Source organism: Mangifera indica, chromosome 20 (assembly GCF_011075055.1).
Source record: "Mangifera indica cultivar Alphonso chromosome 20, CATAS_Mindica_2.1, whole genome shotgun sequence".
In the NCBI taxonomy this organism is placed as follows: Eukaryota; Viridiplantae; Streptophyta; class Magnoliopsida; order Sapindales; family Anacardiaceae; genus Mangifera; species Mangifera indica.
In genome coordinates, this window is record NC_058156.1 from 10826992 (window position 1) to 10844223 (window position 17232).

At 31.3% G+C, this 17232-nt stretch overlaps 3 protein-coding genes across 3 annotated transcripts; 1 reads left to right on the forward strand and 2 right to left on the reverse strand.

The window, feature by feature from the left end:
• Nucleotides 1–379: 379 nt before the first annotated feature.
• Nucleotides 380–3713, reverse strand: LOC123204925. The gene is made up of 4 exons (XM_044621740.1): nucleotides 3409–3713; nucleotides 2731–3126; nucleotides 1195–1609; nucleotides 380–865 (listed from the first exon to the last, which is right to left on the reverse strand). The coding sequence occupies exons 1-4, from the start codon at nucleotides 3650–3652 to the stop codon at nucleotides 664–666; spliced, it is 1257 nt and encodes a 418-aa protein (XP_044477675.1). The 5' UTR covers nucleotides 3653–3713; the 3' UTR covers nucleotides 380–663.
• A 739-nt stretch (nucleotides 3714–4452) lies between these two features.
• On the reverse strand, nucleotides 4453–5808 carry LOC123204706. Its single transcript, XM_044621499.1, has 2 exons — nucleotides 5534–5808; nucleotides 4453–4790 (listed from the first exon to the last, which is right to left on the reverse strand). The coding sequence occupies exons 1-2, from the start codon at nucleotides 5733–5735 to the stop codon at nucleotides 4591–4593; spliced, it is 402 nt and encodes a 133-aa protein (XP_044477434.1). The 5' UTR covers nucleotides 5736–5808; the 3' UTR covers nucleotides 4453–4590.
• Nucleotides 5809–13146: 7338 nt separating this feature from the next.
• LOC123204886 lies at nucleotides 13147–16379 on the forward strand. Its single transcript, XM_044621691.1, has 5 exons — nucleotides 13147–13912; nucleotides 14956–15111; nucleotides 15601–15699; nucleotides 15771–15926; nucleotides 16015–16379. Exons 1-5 carry the CDS (start codon nucleotides 13256–13258, stop codon nucleotides 16147–16149), a joined length of 1203 nt encoding a protein of 400 aa, XP_044477626.1. The 5' UTR covers nucleotides 13147–13255; the 3' UTR covers nucleotides 16150–16379.
• Nucleotides 16380–17232: the final 853 nt, after the last annotated feature.

The window sequence follows — 17232 nt, forward strand, 5'->3', positions numbered from 1 at the left end:
TGACTCTAGTCCAAGTCATTTTATTTTGTAATAAACAAATCTATGCAGAATCTTAGCTAGCTGGAATTCTTTTCTTCACTTGTATATTTCTCTTTTCAACTTTTATCTGTTTAGTTTTCAAATAGATTCTTGCAGAATGTCACATAATGATAGCCCTCCTTATCTTTAACACTGCCCATCCAGGATCAAGATTCTTTCTCGACCTGAACTTGATCGATAGGACCAATTTCTAGTTGGTTTTTACAGCAAAAAGAATTTTAAAAGCAATGTTACTTGACTACACTCCTTAACTTCAGAAAGAGGCACTGTGCCATGAAAATATGACAGATCTATAGCAACTTCATAATTTTTTCAAGCCCTTGCTCTCTTTGGCACTGCCTTAGTAAAAATCTATATTGAAGAATAATATACATGGAAGAATCCTTTTAACTTAAAGAACAAATAATGACATTGCATACTGCTAATAAAAAATGTATCTTTGTGGTTAATTAACCACAAGGACTGATATCAGCATGCAAAAATGCATATTGATCCCAGCAAAAACTACAGGAAAGATGTTATGCCCATAAAATTGCAAGAAACAGAAACTGCTGCGAATTCATATCCAGAATCGGAAGTCCTTAACCTGTAATTTTATTTCTCCATGTGATTGCTATTCAAATCTCATGCATTCACAGAGTTAGATCCTTGTGATCTCATCTTCTTGGCACACAACCTTTCCATAAATGCTGGATTAGCTCTGAGTCTGTCCTTCACATAAGAAGTTCGAGCATCCTCCGCCATCTTGTTTGCTTTCCCAGCTTCCTCTATCAGGGAAAAGAGAGTCCTAAGGCAATCTTTTCGGTTTTCCTCTCGGTGTTCAAACCTGCAAAAGATATCATTTCATAGATATATTTTCAACTGCACACAATGCATAAGATGCTGCCACCAAGTTTATTTGGGAAGTATTATTATTGTTAAAGCTGCAGTAGGGCAGAGTGTCATTTTGTGAAGTATTATATTGTAAAATTAAAAAAAAAAAAAAAAATAGGCCAATCTTTCTGAAGGAAAGGACTCATTTGAACACAATACCAGAAAATTTGGCAACAGGAGCAAAGTATTTTTTTCTCACTAATTTCTCAAGGACTGACACTATCAATGTAAATTTTCATTTTAAGAAAAAATGTGATAATGTTAGTGAGTTATTGACTTTACCTCTCACTGGTGATAGTAAGCTCATCTTTTCCCGGATGATACCTTTTCCCGACTAGTTCTCTCAGCCAACGGAATTGATGTTTTGAAAGGCCGAGCTCTTTCACAGTGACAGACATTTTTACTTTTCTGTTTTTGGGATGCCAGGCATCACCACCAGGAGCAAAAATGGCCCGTGTTTGCCACCTCAGGATTGGCCCCTCTCCCGGTGGGTCATCAATGTCCTTCTTCATGTCTGGCTCTGCAGTTAAATCAAACTGTGGCGGACCCTCTGCGTCGACCTTTTTCATGTATTCAGATACAATCTCATCCTCAAACTTCTTAAACAGCTCATATGCTTGTTCAGGTTCAAGCTCCCCCCTTTCACACATATCCCCCAGCTCATTGAACTTCTCCTCCACATTTTTCTTGATATCATCTGGCAAAAAAATTATAATTTGAGAAAAATCCAGACAATCCAAATACAAAGTGGATTAAGCAACTACCATGTCATAAAAATTTGAAAGTTAGCAAAAAATATTTTTTTTTAAAAATAAGCAAATACTTTCATGCAATCACAAACTTAGACTTATAAACTTGTCGAAAGAAAATAGTTTAATGGGATATGACAAATATATAGATCATGGTGGAAAATAGTACAAGAAGAGCATGATATGGAGAAGAGGTAAAAGCTGCAACTAGAATCACTGAAGGTTACACGAGAAGATGGAAGAGGGATTCAAAACAGGCATTATTCTCAGGTACACATATGTGACTGGACTCACAATGGACACCCATCATGTTGACAACAGAGAGATTAACAATCACATCAGAAATCTACAATTCATTATATCAATCTCTTCAGAATTCACATTCTGATCAACACAATGCACTACTATTATTAACAAAAAGATGTGGAATATCACAACATGCCATAGATGTCTTGGGTCCCTCTGATGACAACGTGACTCCTCCACATATCTCATCTTTTACACAATAGATTATAGCACGTTTTCATTGCAGATACAGCCTAAGTTACCTTCTTGCCTCGTAATATTTTTAACTATTTTAACCTTTCCCCAGCAATACTAGTTAAGAGTAACCCCATAGTTCATACTTCATAATTTTTTTCAAGACCTCACATTTTTAGATGGCCAAGGATTATTATAACCATTGAAGTAACAATAACTAAACTGCGAGATCCGGGCAATAATTGAGACTAATTGAAAGGCTTTCACAGATTCCATCTATATTATGGTATGTGATATTATTAACAAGTCCAATTGATTTTAATAGTCCTCTCAGGAAGTTTCTATTGTTTCCCATATATGTCTTTCAACAAGCATATTGGCATTATTGCATAAAAAATTGCTTGTGCAACACAACATCCACTCTGAAACATCACAAGCATTCTCAGAAACATTTTGAAGCAAACCTGAACAACAGAAAATCATTGAGAGTTGTTACTGATCTACAAAAAAACAATACAATAAACACATTGTTTCAAGAACCACATAATATGAGATGTCACTGCAATCAGAAAGTCACACAAAGAAGTACCTGGCAGAAGCTTGTCCCAGCTAAGCATATCCTCAAGAATTGCCTCGCATTCTCTCGTGTCTTTCATATACCCATGCTGAACTGCTTCACTAATCATCTCATCCCACTTCTTATCATCCATGTTGAAGTATTCATCCTTCACCATCTTCTTCATAACATAATCCCTTGCATTATACAAATCATCAATCTCCTCATCAGTCTCATACAACTCCTCAAAATCTGATTCAAACTCTTTGTCCTTGACATCATCTAGTGGTTTCATCTGCAATTCTTCCACCAACTCATCATCTGTCTCATAGTGCTTCCCTGTCAACTTCCTCTGTAATATAGCTTCAAGAATAGCTGGCAATGCCTCTTCATCTCCTTTAAAATACTTCTCAACCCGCATTTTTAGCTCTGATATCAAACAACGAACTCATCAAATCACATTTAACTTAAAACCCAAAACTCCAGTACAACATTTTTTCAATATAAGCTTCAGTTTTTCCGTAATAGATTTCAGAAATACGCAAATAAAACAAACCCAGAAACCTTTAATCAATCGTAGTGAAAAAAATTCACCAGAACAAGTTTCGGATTCAGTAAAAATAAATCAGACCCAGAAAACTAGGTCTCTAACTTTCCTCCATTTTCCCACCAACCAAACATATTTAAAACACAAAATATAAACTTTTTTACCTTTGTTACTCACATCCGGAACGTCGAGAGATACGTCCTTCTTCTGGGTTTGAGCTGCCAATGTGGATTCAGCAACAGGGGCCGGGAGGCCTTGGTCATTGGAGGAGTCATTTGAGTCGGCCGAGTAGAGTCTGAGTGGACACCGAGCCGAAGCAGCGAGTGGGAGGATTGCTGGGTTAGGGTTTGGACTGCGCAGAGGGTTTCGAGCAAAGAGAGAAGCATTTTTCAGCAGAGTTCGTCTCATTGTTGCTTGCTAGGGTTTTAGATAAAGGGGTTTGTGAATTTTATCACTAGCTTAAGGGCTTGTTTGGCTGGATTAGGTAGGGGCTTTACTCTTTTTTTTTTTTTTTTGGTTTATTATTATTATAAATTCTTTATAAATCTCTACATTTTTAAATTGTACAGTATCAGATTTAGGTTTTAATTATAATTTTAAAATTATTTGATGAGAAAAATTCATTTTTTGCTTTGATTTATTAAGCAAAATTAGTGATTACCATTGCATTTTACCTTAAGATAAATTTGAATTGAATCAAACTCAAATTTAATTTGATTTTTATAGAACCAAACTTCAACTCATCTAACTCACTTCAAAGAAACTCAAACTCGATTCGTTTCAAATGAATTAAACTCAAATTCGAGCTTTAAGCTCGATTTATTATTAAAATGATATCATTTTAATGTATATTAATCGAAATAATATTATTTTGTATCAAATTTTTAAGGTTTGTAAGCTTTACGAGCCTTACATTGTTAAAACCTACGTTTGAAATTGAAAAATATTAAACTTTTAAACTCAAAGTTTTTTAAACTAAATCCATTCAAGTCAAACTCAAGCTTGAACTCAAATAAACTCGATTTATATCTACTCTAATTTTACCTATGAATTTAATTGTTTCAAAGTTATTCAGAGTCAATTTGCCTATTTTTTTAAGAATAAATTCATACAAATCGGGCGTTGATACGATGAACAGGTTGATTAAGGTTTTGATAATTAAATAAAAATTAAATAATATTAAGAATAATGTTTATAAATATGAAAAATTATTCCTAATGATTTTACATTTATAAATTAAAAACAAGATGAGTATGCATCAAAATCTAACAAAAATGTTAGCGGTCATAAACACGAACAAAACATTAGTGGATTATACAGTACAGATTGCTGGATAACTCTTCTTTTCAATCTTGCTCAGAATCAGAGTCTTCTTCTGCATCTTTGGCATCAGCTTCATCTGAATTTTTGTGTCCAATTTCTTCCATCAATTCATCATCACTCTCTTCATGCTTTCCTGCTAACTTCCTTCTCAATATGGCTTCAAAGATTGATGGGATTGCCTCCTCATGTCCCTCAAAGAACTTGTCTAGTCTCCTTTTAAGCTCTATTTGCAGAACAATTTCACAATGAGTCAACATACATGGTAACATAGAGCTTCATAAACAAGTACAATAGAGAAGCAGCCATGAATAAAAAGAACATACGACTCCTTGGAAACGTTTTTTAAGGAAGCACTTCTAACAAAAATGGTTTTTAACAGAAGGACTAACACATCAACCATTTTAAATAGAGATAGCAATTCAGTTCGCGAAACTGGTTTTCTGTCAGTCTCCCCCGTAAAGTAGAGAACTCCCCAGAAAAGACAAGACTAGAGACCGTAGATGACTAAAATCCCAGTAGTCCAGACAGGGATCTATACTCTCCGACCAGTCCCATCACCTCACCAATTTAAGCCCTCTCTTACATATTCACAAAACTCTTAAATCCTAATAAACATTCTTTTTTTTTTCGAATGAAGAGAGAAAAATATGGGGAAATTTTCCTTGATGAAGAGGAAGGGGACAGTGATTCTCTGTCATCTCCGCATCGGAGAAGAAAGGTTTCCTGCAGAAAAGTAAATGGGGATTAAGGCATTCGCGCCCATCTCTAACTTCAAGTTAGTTTTTCTTTTTTTCCAAAAAAATACTTCAAGAAGTGCTTTTAACGGTTTAAAAGCAATTTAAAAGCTCCCAAACACACCTCTAGATTATTAAAATAAAAAATATTGAAAACCCACAAGTAAACTGGTTAGTTCTTCTCTCTATCAACTTTCTTGGCAACCAAACAGAGGACAAGTTCCAGTTTTACCTTCGTTGCTAACGTCCTCAACGCCTCTAGCGCCATTATTGTTCTGGGTTTGGGCGAAATTGGATGATTTAGACTCGGGTGTGTAGAACCTGACTGTGGGAGGGGCTGGAGAACCGTGTTGAACAAGTGAAATTGTACGACTGGCGTTGAATTTGGGTGGGAACAGAAGAAAATTGCGAGTGTAAAACAGAGCTCGTTTCATAGCCCTCTAATCCTTGCTAGGGTTTTAGGCTTCAACAATATTTAATCAACACCAATTTTTCTCAAGGAAGACCAATATCGATATGACAGAAAAGAACATGCAAAGAAGCAAACAGCAAATAGGCCGGGCCGGCCCAATATATGCTACTTCTGGGCTGGGTATGCCCTGAAAAGAAGTTTTTATGGGTTTGGTAATAAATGATAGGCCTTGATGGTCCTCTCATTTCCGTAAAACCAATAAAACTACATCTATAAAGTTTTGAATACACAATTGAGTATATATATATATATTATATTTTATCATATAAATATATATTTTAAATTAAAAATAAAATAATATCTAATTATACTTATGATGAAGGTGATAATCAGATTACCATATATATTACCTGTCACATCACAATTAATAATAGAATATTACTGTAATATTTTATTATTGACAAATCAAATAAGATAATGTAAGTAATAAAAAATAAATTATCAAGATAATTTTCATTAACCATGAACCAAATGGCCCCTTAGAACTATCTTGGTAACAGTAGGAATCCTACTACAAGTCGATTGCTTGTAAGAGTTTTAGAAATACTCTCTACTAATCCATGAGTAGTGATATTTGTGCACAGTTTGAATATGTAATTAAATATTTATATAATATATCATTATATAATTGAGTGTTTTTTTATCCTTAATTTAAAATAATTGAATCATATGATGACATATCATTTATATATCCAATTATTTACTAAAAACTATAAGCATTGTCCATCTATTTAGTTGAAAATATTCTAAAAGCTTCTAAAATATTATGTAACATATTCTCTTATACTTTTGGGCCGTCTAGATCAAGTTTAAATCAAACGTCTATCAACAAATTAAGCTCGAACATCATCGAACTTCATCAAGAAGTAAAATAATATTTGAGAACACTATCTAATACTTTCGGGTTAGAAAACCATCATCCCTTCATCCTACAGTAGTCCTTTTATCCTTCCCATTTTAAAATACAATGAAAATCAATAAATATTCTAATCCTAAATTAATTTAAAAAATAATATTATGTATACATTATTTATATATATAGTTTAGGTATCCAGATAATATGTCATCATATAATTGATTGTTACTTTATCTTTAATTTAAAATAATATAATCACATATTAATATATTATCTATGTATAAAAATATATATACATAATTTTATTTATAAAAAAAATCTAAAGAAACTCTTTATAACTCACTTTCATTTACCAACGTCGTCTTATTCATTTATTTCATTTTTGAGTCTTTTGATGGCGTATCCTGATTATTGCCACAATTATTTCTTATAATGGCAATTAGATTTTAAATCACTTTAATTATGAGTATTAATCTTGATATTTAAGTCATTCTTCAGTATTAATTACGGGCCCATTTCTGTAAGTAGCACATTTTTAAGTCTTTAATGTCTTCCCGCCATGTTCTTCCCTCCCACACTATAATCCTTATTATTTTCCATCAAATTACAGCTTTCAATTCCCAATTAATTCTCAACCCCATTAACACGTTTTCCCATTTACAGCATTATTGCATCAACTTTTATAAATTATAAATAGTCATGCTCGAAGTTTTGATTACGGCGAAATAAAAGTATTTTTTTTTTATAAAAATAAATTGTTACGTTAGATTGAAATCAATTATATTAAATAAAAAAGATCTAAAATTTTTTAACAAAAAATTTTATTTAAGTTAAAATATTATATTAGATCAAAATCAATCATACTAAATAAAATAAATTATTAAACTAGTGATTGATCTCACAATTACTGAATCAAATACTTTAAAAGTTTGATCTTAATATATTATCAGAAAAATTTATACTCTTTTATGTATAAAAGTTTCATTTTATTTATCACTCAAACTATTTCTCTATCAAATCTAATCATTTCATAAATTTGGAAATACTTGATAATCCCAAGTGAGAAAAAAGTTTTTTTTTTTTAATGGATATATAACAAATTTCGAAAATCTTCTCGACAGGGCGAATATATATAAAATTCATTATAGAAAAATGGACATATTTGTATGGAGAAATTGTTTCTTTAATCCCAAGACATGACAGTGTGAAGTTTTGATAAATTTGAAGCGCGTGACGAAGAGTAGGAGGAATTCCAAAATGAGGGGGCTGTTCTATTGGGAGTTCCAAATTTCTTGTTGGCTTTATCGCAAAAGTCATAAATTTATTAATACTTTTATTGGTGGACAGCTGATTTTCCTGAAAGAGACAATTGCCTTGATTAGTGGTATCCAATCCAAGCAAACGTTTTTTCCTTCTCTTTTCTTTTCTTTTCTTTTCTTGGGACCCAAACAAACAAACAAACAAATCATGCAAAATGTGTCAGCTTGAATTATGATATCAAGGTCAAGCTCTCGCATTCATCATTTTGCCTTGCAATTTCACAGCAATTTTAAGCTTTTCATTCAGTGTAGATTTTGTTGTAGCCAGCAAGAAATTTGTAATTTAATCTTGCTTTTTTTTTTTTCTTTCTATCATGCATGTCTGTTCAACAAATAGTCTCCTACAAAGAAGAATAGTCATAATATTTAGGGTTTATTCTTTCTGAATTAAGTTTAAACAAGTGTGAACGCAAGCTCTTCAAATTATTTTCTTTATTTTACTTTGAGCTCGATGCAATTTGTAAAATTTAGACTTAAATTTGATTAAAAACCATTTGACATTAGATCCGATCAAAACGGAGCTCAAAATGCATCATACCCTAATTTTATCATTATCTTAAAGGACAATATTATATGTACTTATTTTGAGTATATAAAATAAGTATACAAATGATATGTAATCATATGATTAGATGTTATTTTATCTTTAATTCAAGATCACTTAATCATATAATAATATATTATCTATTTACCTATTTTATATATCAAAAAAGTTTTATTATTCCTTAAATTAATAAGTTAATTCTAGTGATTATTATTGAAATTTATATTAAATTATTCATTTACCACTTTGAATGTCTCGAATCTTGAATTTTATAAGAAAATCCAAATAATGTTTTCTTCCTTATAGAATTTTGTTAAGAATCTATAAAATTCTTCCCTTCAGTGTATTCTACCACTATGAAAATTCAGGTCGTATTTTAAAAAATAATAAAATTATGTACATCTATTTTTAACATATAATTTATATACACAGTTAATATGTTATTATATAATTAATTGACTTTGAATTGAAAATTAAATGATATCCAATCATATAATGATATATAATCTATATACATAAATTATGTATAAAAAAATGCCCACATAAAGACATTTTCTAATGTTGTTAATTTTTGTTCATCAAACTTAATATTGATAACTAGAGTTGAGAATATATATAAATTAAATAATGAGTAGTTTCGATTATGGTTTAACTCGAAGGAGTCAAATTCCAACTCAAACAATTTCAATTTTTTGAGCTTAAACTTGATTTGTGATCGATATTAACATTAAAGTACGATTGACCCCAATACTAAAATTTATCTCTTTAATAACATTTTTAATGACTTCTTTTAACAACATTTTAAATCTTTTTTTATCAATTTTCTGTTTTTAACAATTCTTTTCTTTTATTATTCTTCTTTTTCATGAACCATTGTTCATCAATTTTTTTTAAAAAGATTTTTTTTCAGTTAAACTGTTTTTCGAGACAAAATCAATTATATTGAGTAAATTAAATTCTAAATTTTATAATTATTAAATCAAATAAATTAAAATTTTATGATGTTTATTATTAAAAAAAATTAAATTCATATATTTTTTGGTTTTTTAATATAAATTTTTTCTTTAAATATTCTTTTTTTGTCATCCATCCAAATTCGAATAGGTTCTTTTATGGATTTTGCTTTATTTAAATCCACCCGAAAGCTTAAATGGCTTATGCTAAAAAAAAGTCTAGTTAGTTTGTCACTTTGTATAATTAAAAAACAATAAATCAAATGGGAATACACAAATCTCCATGAATTAAAAAAAAGAAAAGCAAAGGGGAATGAGTAGAAGGAAAGAAAAAAGAAGTCAAAGAAGAAAGAGGAAGAAGAAGAGTCATCAGGCTTGCCCAACGAACAAACAAAACTACAAACTCTTGTTCCCTTCCAATTTTTTTCTACACGCATCTCTATAAAATAATATTTCTGTTCATTTTCAGATTTTTCATTGGCTTTTGCTTTCCCAAAGTCTTTTTTTAAAGAATTTTCTGTCTTTTTTCTATTTTCCATGCTACTCCACCTCAATCACCCCGCTTCGCTGGCCACTTGAAAATTGAAATGCCCCTTTCAACTCTGTTATTTAAAATTTTTTTACTGTAGATTCATCTGAAATAATAGGAATTTAAAATATATGTTATTTTTGGCACAAATTATTAAATTAATATTCTAGATATGAAAGAAGAATTGACTTGACTTGACTTGACTTGTAATTTAATACATAACTCATAATGAATTGCATGGCTACTAACATTGGCATAATATATGTATAAGTATGAATTGTAAAACTTAGGTAAAAGGATTTTTTCCAACCAAAAGTTTACTCTTTTTTCTAAGATTCATCAATTATATTTTAAAAATTAAAATATTTATTTTTGAGTTATTAAAATTAATAAAATCAGTTAATTTTATAAATAAAATTATTATTTAATCAATAATATTAAAAAAAATAAAAATTTACCTTATTTTTCTTTTAGACATTTTTCATATAACACAAATTTATTGTTAAATTGCCCAATTGTAAACTTGTTACGGTCTAGATACTCTTAAACTTATGTGTTGAGTTTATAATTAAAAAATTTTCTATTATGCGATGATACATCAACTTGTTTATATCAGTTAATATACAAACATTTGCGTATGGAAACTTTGATTTTGAAATCCTTTTCTGGCTTGATAAATTCCAACTCAAGCATTGGTAGATTACAAGTACATATCTATAGTTAATTAGGCCATTTCTTCCTCACCCACCTCCATCATTAATCTTATTATTTGCAACTTCTGCGTAGTCCAATTCCTAATCATCTACCTTTTCTTAATATTCTAATTACCAAAACCTATAAAATTGAAAAATGAGTAATGCTATAATCTTAAACAGTGCTTTTAAAATCAGATCGAATCAATTGATTCAATTGGTTAAACCGTTATAATCTCATTCAGTCTATATATAAATATTAACTTATTTAAAATTTGATTAAACCCATTAAACTAGAAAAACTATTTAAAGCTAACAAAATCAAATTTACATAATATTACACAATTTTTATCTTATTAAAATTTAAAAGAGTTACAATGTGTAAGATTTTGATTAAATTAATTGTAAGATTATTTAATTAACATATATTAAAAATATGTTTTATATATTTTATATTTAAAAATGTGATAAATATTTGATATTATTTGATAAATATATAATAATTTAGGAATAGGTTAAACCGATTGAACCTTGGCTTGACTAGCAATTCGATTTTAAAAATATTTAAATAATATATTATCTTGATTAAATTGTTTAATCAATATATAACACATTATTTGGATTCTCGATTGAAATTTTCAAATTGGGAAGACATAATTTTATTACTCGAAAAATATATATAACAAATCCTCTGCAACTTGATAATCCCTAACTTAATCAGCATTAATAATTTAAATTTACAGCTTTAATCACATGACAATCTTATCCTCCTATTGAATTACAAAATGGAATTCATCTTCCACAAAATAATTTATATAAAATATTAAGCAGGTGGGGCATTATAACATAAAATAAGCTCTCAATTTGTCTTTAATTCTTGCTGTTTATGATGGTTCATTATCATATTTTTTGTAACTTTGCCTTCCTTAATTTCGTTCTGTTTGAATTAATTTAAGCAATACTATTTGTCTATATATTTTTATTTAATTTAAATATATAAATGATATATCATTATGTGATTAATATTATTTTATTTAAAATTTAAAATTATCTAATCATATTATACAAAAGTTAAAAACAAATTCGAATGATGATTAGGGTGACAAATAAAATTACAAAAAAAAATAAAAATAAAAAAAGAGGAGGAAGAAATTGAGTGTGGTGGTGAATGAATGCCCACCATTGGATGCTTTTGATTGAAGTCATTTCTTCACTAAAATTTAAAGTTCACTAGTACTATGCCCCCACATGATTGCAACCATTTGTTTGCTTAATGGAATGGGATGCCACAAGTTTGGTTACAATTCAACACTAACTGTGATTTTTGACCTTGAAACTTTTTTGAGGGCACCTTTCAATTTCAATCACACTTACCCCATAAATCAAATCTAACTCGGTTACATCCTACCCCTATCAATCTAACATGTTATAATGTAAACCTCTTTGTTTAAATTCAAAAGAATTGACATTCAAAAAACGATTATGTAATGACAAACTAAATAATCGCAATCGTATACATCATCAACTCAGAAATCAAGCTAAAATGTAAACAAAAGTCTCATAACTAAAAGATAATAAGAAAATTTCTATTTAACGATTGAACTCTAGTATTTATGAGACTTTCTTTGATTCTATTTTATTTTGTTTTTATAAAAAAAAAAATACGCCTTATCAAATCAAAATCATGTAATTATCTTATTTATATAATTAGAATAAAATAAATCTTTAGAATTATACTTGTATTTATGAAATCTGTAATACAAAATTTATTTATAACTCTTCATTTTTATCTTATAAATATAAAAAACTAACGCAACTATAAGAACCATCCAAGAGAAACTCTTAAAACTTACTAAATATTACATTTTATATGATCGTCATTAACATTTCTATTTTAAATATTTTTTCAAAAATAAATAACATAATCGTAAATATAAACTTTTGAACATTTGTTTGAACCAAATTATAAACTCTTTTTATCATTTTTTTTCATGCCAAAAAAAAAACCTATAATTCAATGAAAATTACAATAAATAAATTATCATATTATTTGAAATATTTATGTATAAAAATATGTGTTTTATAAATTAAAAAAGATTGCAAATTATTGTTTAGAGGAAAAGACAATCCTGACCCCACTATTCTGAACCCAAAGCCTTATCAAGAAAGCTGTGAAATAAAATAATAATAATAATAATAAAAGCAACACTAATAAAGACACAAAAAGAGAAAGCTTTTGCTTGGAATTATTGGATTGTTAAGCATTAAGCATCAGACTTATCTTACAAAACCAGTAATGTGAAACAGATCAAAAGTAAAATGTCAGTTTACAGATTCCAATGTTCCCAAAGACTCAAACTCAAACTACTGTTTGATTTAGGCAAATTATTTTTGTTTCATTTTTCAATAAAAAGACAAAAAATGAAAATTCAAAATACGCTCACCTAACAGCATCCTAGTTTTAGAATAATAACAAATGAATTAATTAAAGTGTTAAAGATTAAAGCTTTAAAGTTGAAGCTCAATCAGAAACAATAGAAGTCCTTTCTTTATCGCTTCTTCCTTCTCATCCTCTGGAAGTTTAGAGATATGGCAGAGCACATACGGTGGAGAACTAGACCCGGAAACGATATGAGTGTTTTTGAGGCAGATCCACCACAAATTCAACCCCTATCCTCTCGTTCTAAGTCTAAAATTTCTGCCCTTTTTCACTCCACAAACAGTACCAACACCACCCCGAAGAAGAAGCTGAATAGCTTCACTCAGTCTACATTCAGAGGGTTTGGATGCACAGCGGCTGCATCTCAGCAGGTTTCTCTGCCTGCTGTGATTAGAACTTCGGCTGATTGGGATGGCAAGAAAGTGAAGAAAAAGAAACAAAAGAATGTAAACAAGAATTGTGATAACAGTAGTGGTACTAGTAGTAATTTTTTCAGGATTGGAAGTTGCAGCAATAAGGGGTCTTCAAGTGGTGGTGGTGGTGGTGGTGATGACGGTGGTGGTGGGAGTTATGGTAATAATAATATTGTTACTAACAGTAGCGGTAATTGTATGGTTGCTCAGGATGTGTGGTGTGGGCCTGGAATTGGGTTCTCTGGAGCTGATGCAGTTGTTGGGTCTGTGGATTGTGTGGTGGCCAGAAGAAATGTTTCCTCTGGAAGAGGGAAGATTGATGCTGAGAAGGTCAACCAAAGAGAAAGAGAAAGAGAAAGAGAAAGAGAAAGGGAAAGGGAAAGGGACAGGGAGGTAAAGTTCAAATTTTTTTCCCATAATCTGCAATCTGCTTAGTTTTGAGTTTGCATGCTGAATTCATCTGATGATGTTGGAACTGGGTTTTAGATTTTTTCATCTGATGAATTTTTTTCTTTTATGGGATTCCATCAAGAATTTTTTTTGTTTGTTGGTTTTTTGTATGGTCAAATTCATTGGCAAGTTTGGAGCTTGATCTGATTTTTCATCCTTAAAGATGTCCAAACTAGATTTTCTGTTCATTTTCCAATGAAGCCACTCTCTGAACTCTGATATTTTTTCTTGCAGGCAAAAAGTTCACCCTTTCCCAGATTTCTACTGTTAATTAATTTTCATTTCTTCAAACAATTTCCTCTTAAGTGTGTTTCAGTTTAATCTAGACATTTTACTAGCCAATCAAACTCACTGTTCATATATATTGACATCTGCCTGCCTCGTTTATCATCAAACAAAACAATTCCCAGAAGCAAAAAAATTGCATTCAAATTTAATAAAATTCATATCCTTTTCAGTACCATTGCCATTTAAGAAGTTTTCAAATACAAATTTCCTCTAGCCTATATAAAAATGTTGGCTGACTTGTTGTTGGCCTAATTTGTTCCTTCGTTCATTCATTCATCTCTAGATTCTCAGTTTGTCCTTGTCATTGAACCCATACGTTTCCTTCGATATATATTTTTAGTTCATGTTTTTTCTCAATCTTGATTGGTTCTTCATTAATTTTTCATTTATTATGAGGTGAAATATTCAGTGTATTTGTGGAACCAAAGTTAAAATCATGTAATTTATTAGTTCCAAAGTGCGTACACGTCTGGTTTTGCTTATTTACTAACGAAACTAAAATGCTTGGACGTTTGGGTTCCCCTGTGGAGCCCCTATAAACTTGGAGTTTCATTACGGAGCTTTTTGTTAGTATTTGAGTACTGTGACACTGGCCTCCTCAACTTTTTTAATATATTTGTTTTCTTCTCCTCTTGAAAACTATTTTGTTTCTGTTTGTTTTAACATTTTGCTTCTGTTTCCTCCATTAATCCTGGCAGCGTTCTTCTTGTATACCGCGGCGGACTGTCACTCCTGAGAGGTTTCCCTTTCCGGATCCTGACCCTGGTTTTGGATTTGGACACCCGGAAATTGACCTGTTTGGACCCCGGTACTATCGTCATGTCCGACATCCTTCCCCTGATGGCCTTGCTGAGGTGTGTAGTTATGTTGGTTTTACCAATTTGTGTTAGTATATGATTTGACATGGCCACCGTTAGGCATTTGATTTCTCCATCACATCATATATTGCCTGTTAGTTTATAGCTTTAAGGGGGTTTGAAGGAACTTCTTTGGATTCTTTTGCCAAATGTGAAGTATTTTGATATGGAATCCTTGATCAATTTATGGAATAGCTTTTTATTTTCATACTACAGATTGCTTTCAAAATTATGTTACTTCTTTTGAATTTTGGAGCTTGTCCCTTTCTGGGATTGCGGTAGTTTAGGTGATGAAGTTGTCTACTTTTGATAGATTCTTAATTTACAGAAGAGTATACAATAAAGATATTACAAGCGAGATGAAATTGAAGGGAGAATGTGAAGCCAAGCAATTCAACAGCTTCTGCTGTTATCCTGTGAAGTATTTGGTATATGTTTGGTTTGTTGTATTTAAGATTCACTGAAATTGGTGTTTTCTGGGTGCAGATAATGATGCTTCAAAATAGTTTGCTGATGGGAGGAAGATTAGATTCTCATGACCATTTTCGAGACTGGAGACTTGATGTTGACAACATGTCATATGAGGTATGCTGATTACTTTTTGCTTTGTTTGTTTGATCCGAAATGGCAATATTCTTATTATGGTGTCTAAACAGGAATTGCTCGAGCTGGGTGACAGAATTGGCTATGTGAATACTGGATTGAAAGAAGATGAGATGGGAAAATGCCTTCGGAAACTTAAGAACTCTGTAGCAAATGGTTTATCATCTCATTTGCCAATCCATGTTGATAAGAAATGCACCATCTGTCAGGTGAATTTTTTCTTTCTGTGATACTCTCTATCCTTTGTCCTTCGAATCTCGTTTGGTTTGATATGCTTGCACATTTCGTTCTACACAGGAGGAATATGAACAAGAGGACGAGATGGGCAAGCTAGATTGCGGACACAGCTTTCACATTCAATGTATAAAGCAATGGCTTGCACAGAAAAATGCATGCCCGATCTGCAAGACTGCAGTGGTCACAAGATGCTAGAACAACAGGTGCTTGTTCTTGGATGACTGGATTTGTTTCACATCTCAAAATTTGGTTGTATAGATTTTTATTTCCAATACATAATCAAGAATCATTCTTTGGTGTGAAGAACCCTCAACCTCTGGTTGTGATGGGCAGTTTTTGGCAACTTGAAACTATCATCATGTCATTGACATTTATGATCATGAAATTCTATGGAAATTGTTACCATGCTTCACCTACTTAAATTATATCGCTGTGTCTGTGTTTTGGCTAAACCTTCAATCTTTACTACATATTTTATTTTCTGTTTTATATACAGCCAATGCTCATAGCAGGTTATAGATGTGTAAACTGGTTCTTTACCTCACATGGAAGTCCAGCAAGTGCCTGACGCCAGGACATTGCTTTTGCCTAGGTGATCCCGGGAAAAAAACACATATCACACTTAGGATGGCAATTTGGCTATCCAAACTTGGTCCCTAGTTTATTTCTCTCCAAACGGGGGAAGGGATTCTCCGATAGGAACGGGGATGGGGTTAGGACAAGGATAAATACATACCCGGTCCATCATCTCTTTTACATATTACTTAAACTTTTAAATATTGAATTACTCTTGAAAGTTTTAAATTATTATAAATATATCTTGACATTTAATATTCCATTATTGGGAAGGGTAGAGATTTTTCCCTTGAAGGAGGGGAAGGGGAAAGAAAAATTTTTCCATGGGGAGGAGAATTCTCTGTTATCTTTGTGTTGTGGACAGGGAAAGAGAGTTGTTTTCTGTGTGGAAACGGAAAAAGGGATTCGGGTATTTGTCTCTTACCCAGGTTGATGCCATCCCTTTCCACTCTTGTCACAAAATCCACCCTCATGGAGGACTGTTGACAAATGCAAAAGAAGCGTGGAGGATATGTTGCCTGCACATTATAACCTAATAACTGCAAGAGGTCTTCCTCTGGTTCTGGGATTTAGTAACAAGCCTTGTTGCTCTAAAACCTTTATGCAGAGTGAAACAACATCAGCTTCTGTTTTATTTGCTGCAACTGAAAGTCTGAGTGAAACCAATAAAAGGCTGTTCAAAACAGTGAGTTTTCCAGAACA

Bases quoted from the DNA above. Each gene is read 5' to 3' on its own strand.
- LOC123204925 (XM_044621740.1), bottom strand. From the start codon at position 3,652: ATGAGACGAACTCTGCTGAAAAATGCTTCTCTCTTTGCTCGAAACCCT. The intron at 1,610-2,730 runs GTACTTCTTTGT...TTTTTTTGCCAG, and splicing joins CTGGGACAAGCTTCTGCCAG to ATGATATCAAGAAAAATGTG. The intron at 866-1,194 runs GTAAAGTCAATA...TATCTTTTGCAG, and splicing joins CTTACTATCACCAGTGAGAG to GTTTGAACACCGAGAGGAAA.
- LOC123204706 (XM_044621499.1), bottom strand. From the start codon at position 5,735: ATGAAACGAGCTCTGTTTTACACTCGCAATTTTCTTCTGTTCCCACCC. The intron at 4,791-5,533 runs GTAAAACTGGAA...TTCTGCAAATAG, and splicing joins TGAGGACGTTAGCAACGAAG to AGCTTAAAAGGAGACTAGAC.
- LOC123204886 (XM_044621691.1), top strand. From the start codon at position 13,256: ATGGCAGAGCACATACGGTGGAGAACTAGACCCGGAAACGATATGAGT. The intron at 15,112-15,600 runs GTGTGTAGTTAT...TTCTGGGTGCAG, and splicing joins CCCCTGATGGCCTTGCTGAG to ATAATGATGCTTCAAAATAG. The intron at 15,927-16,014 runs GTGAATTTTTTC...CGTTCTACACAG, and splicing joins AGAAATGCACCATCTGTCAG to GAGGAATATGAACAAGAGGA.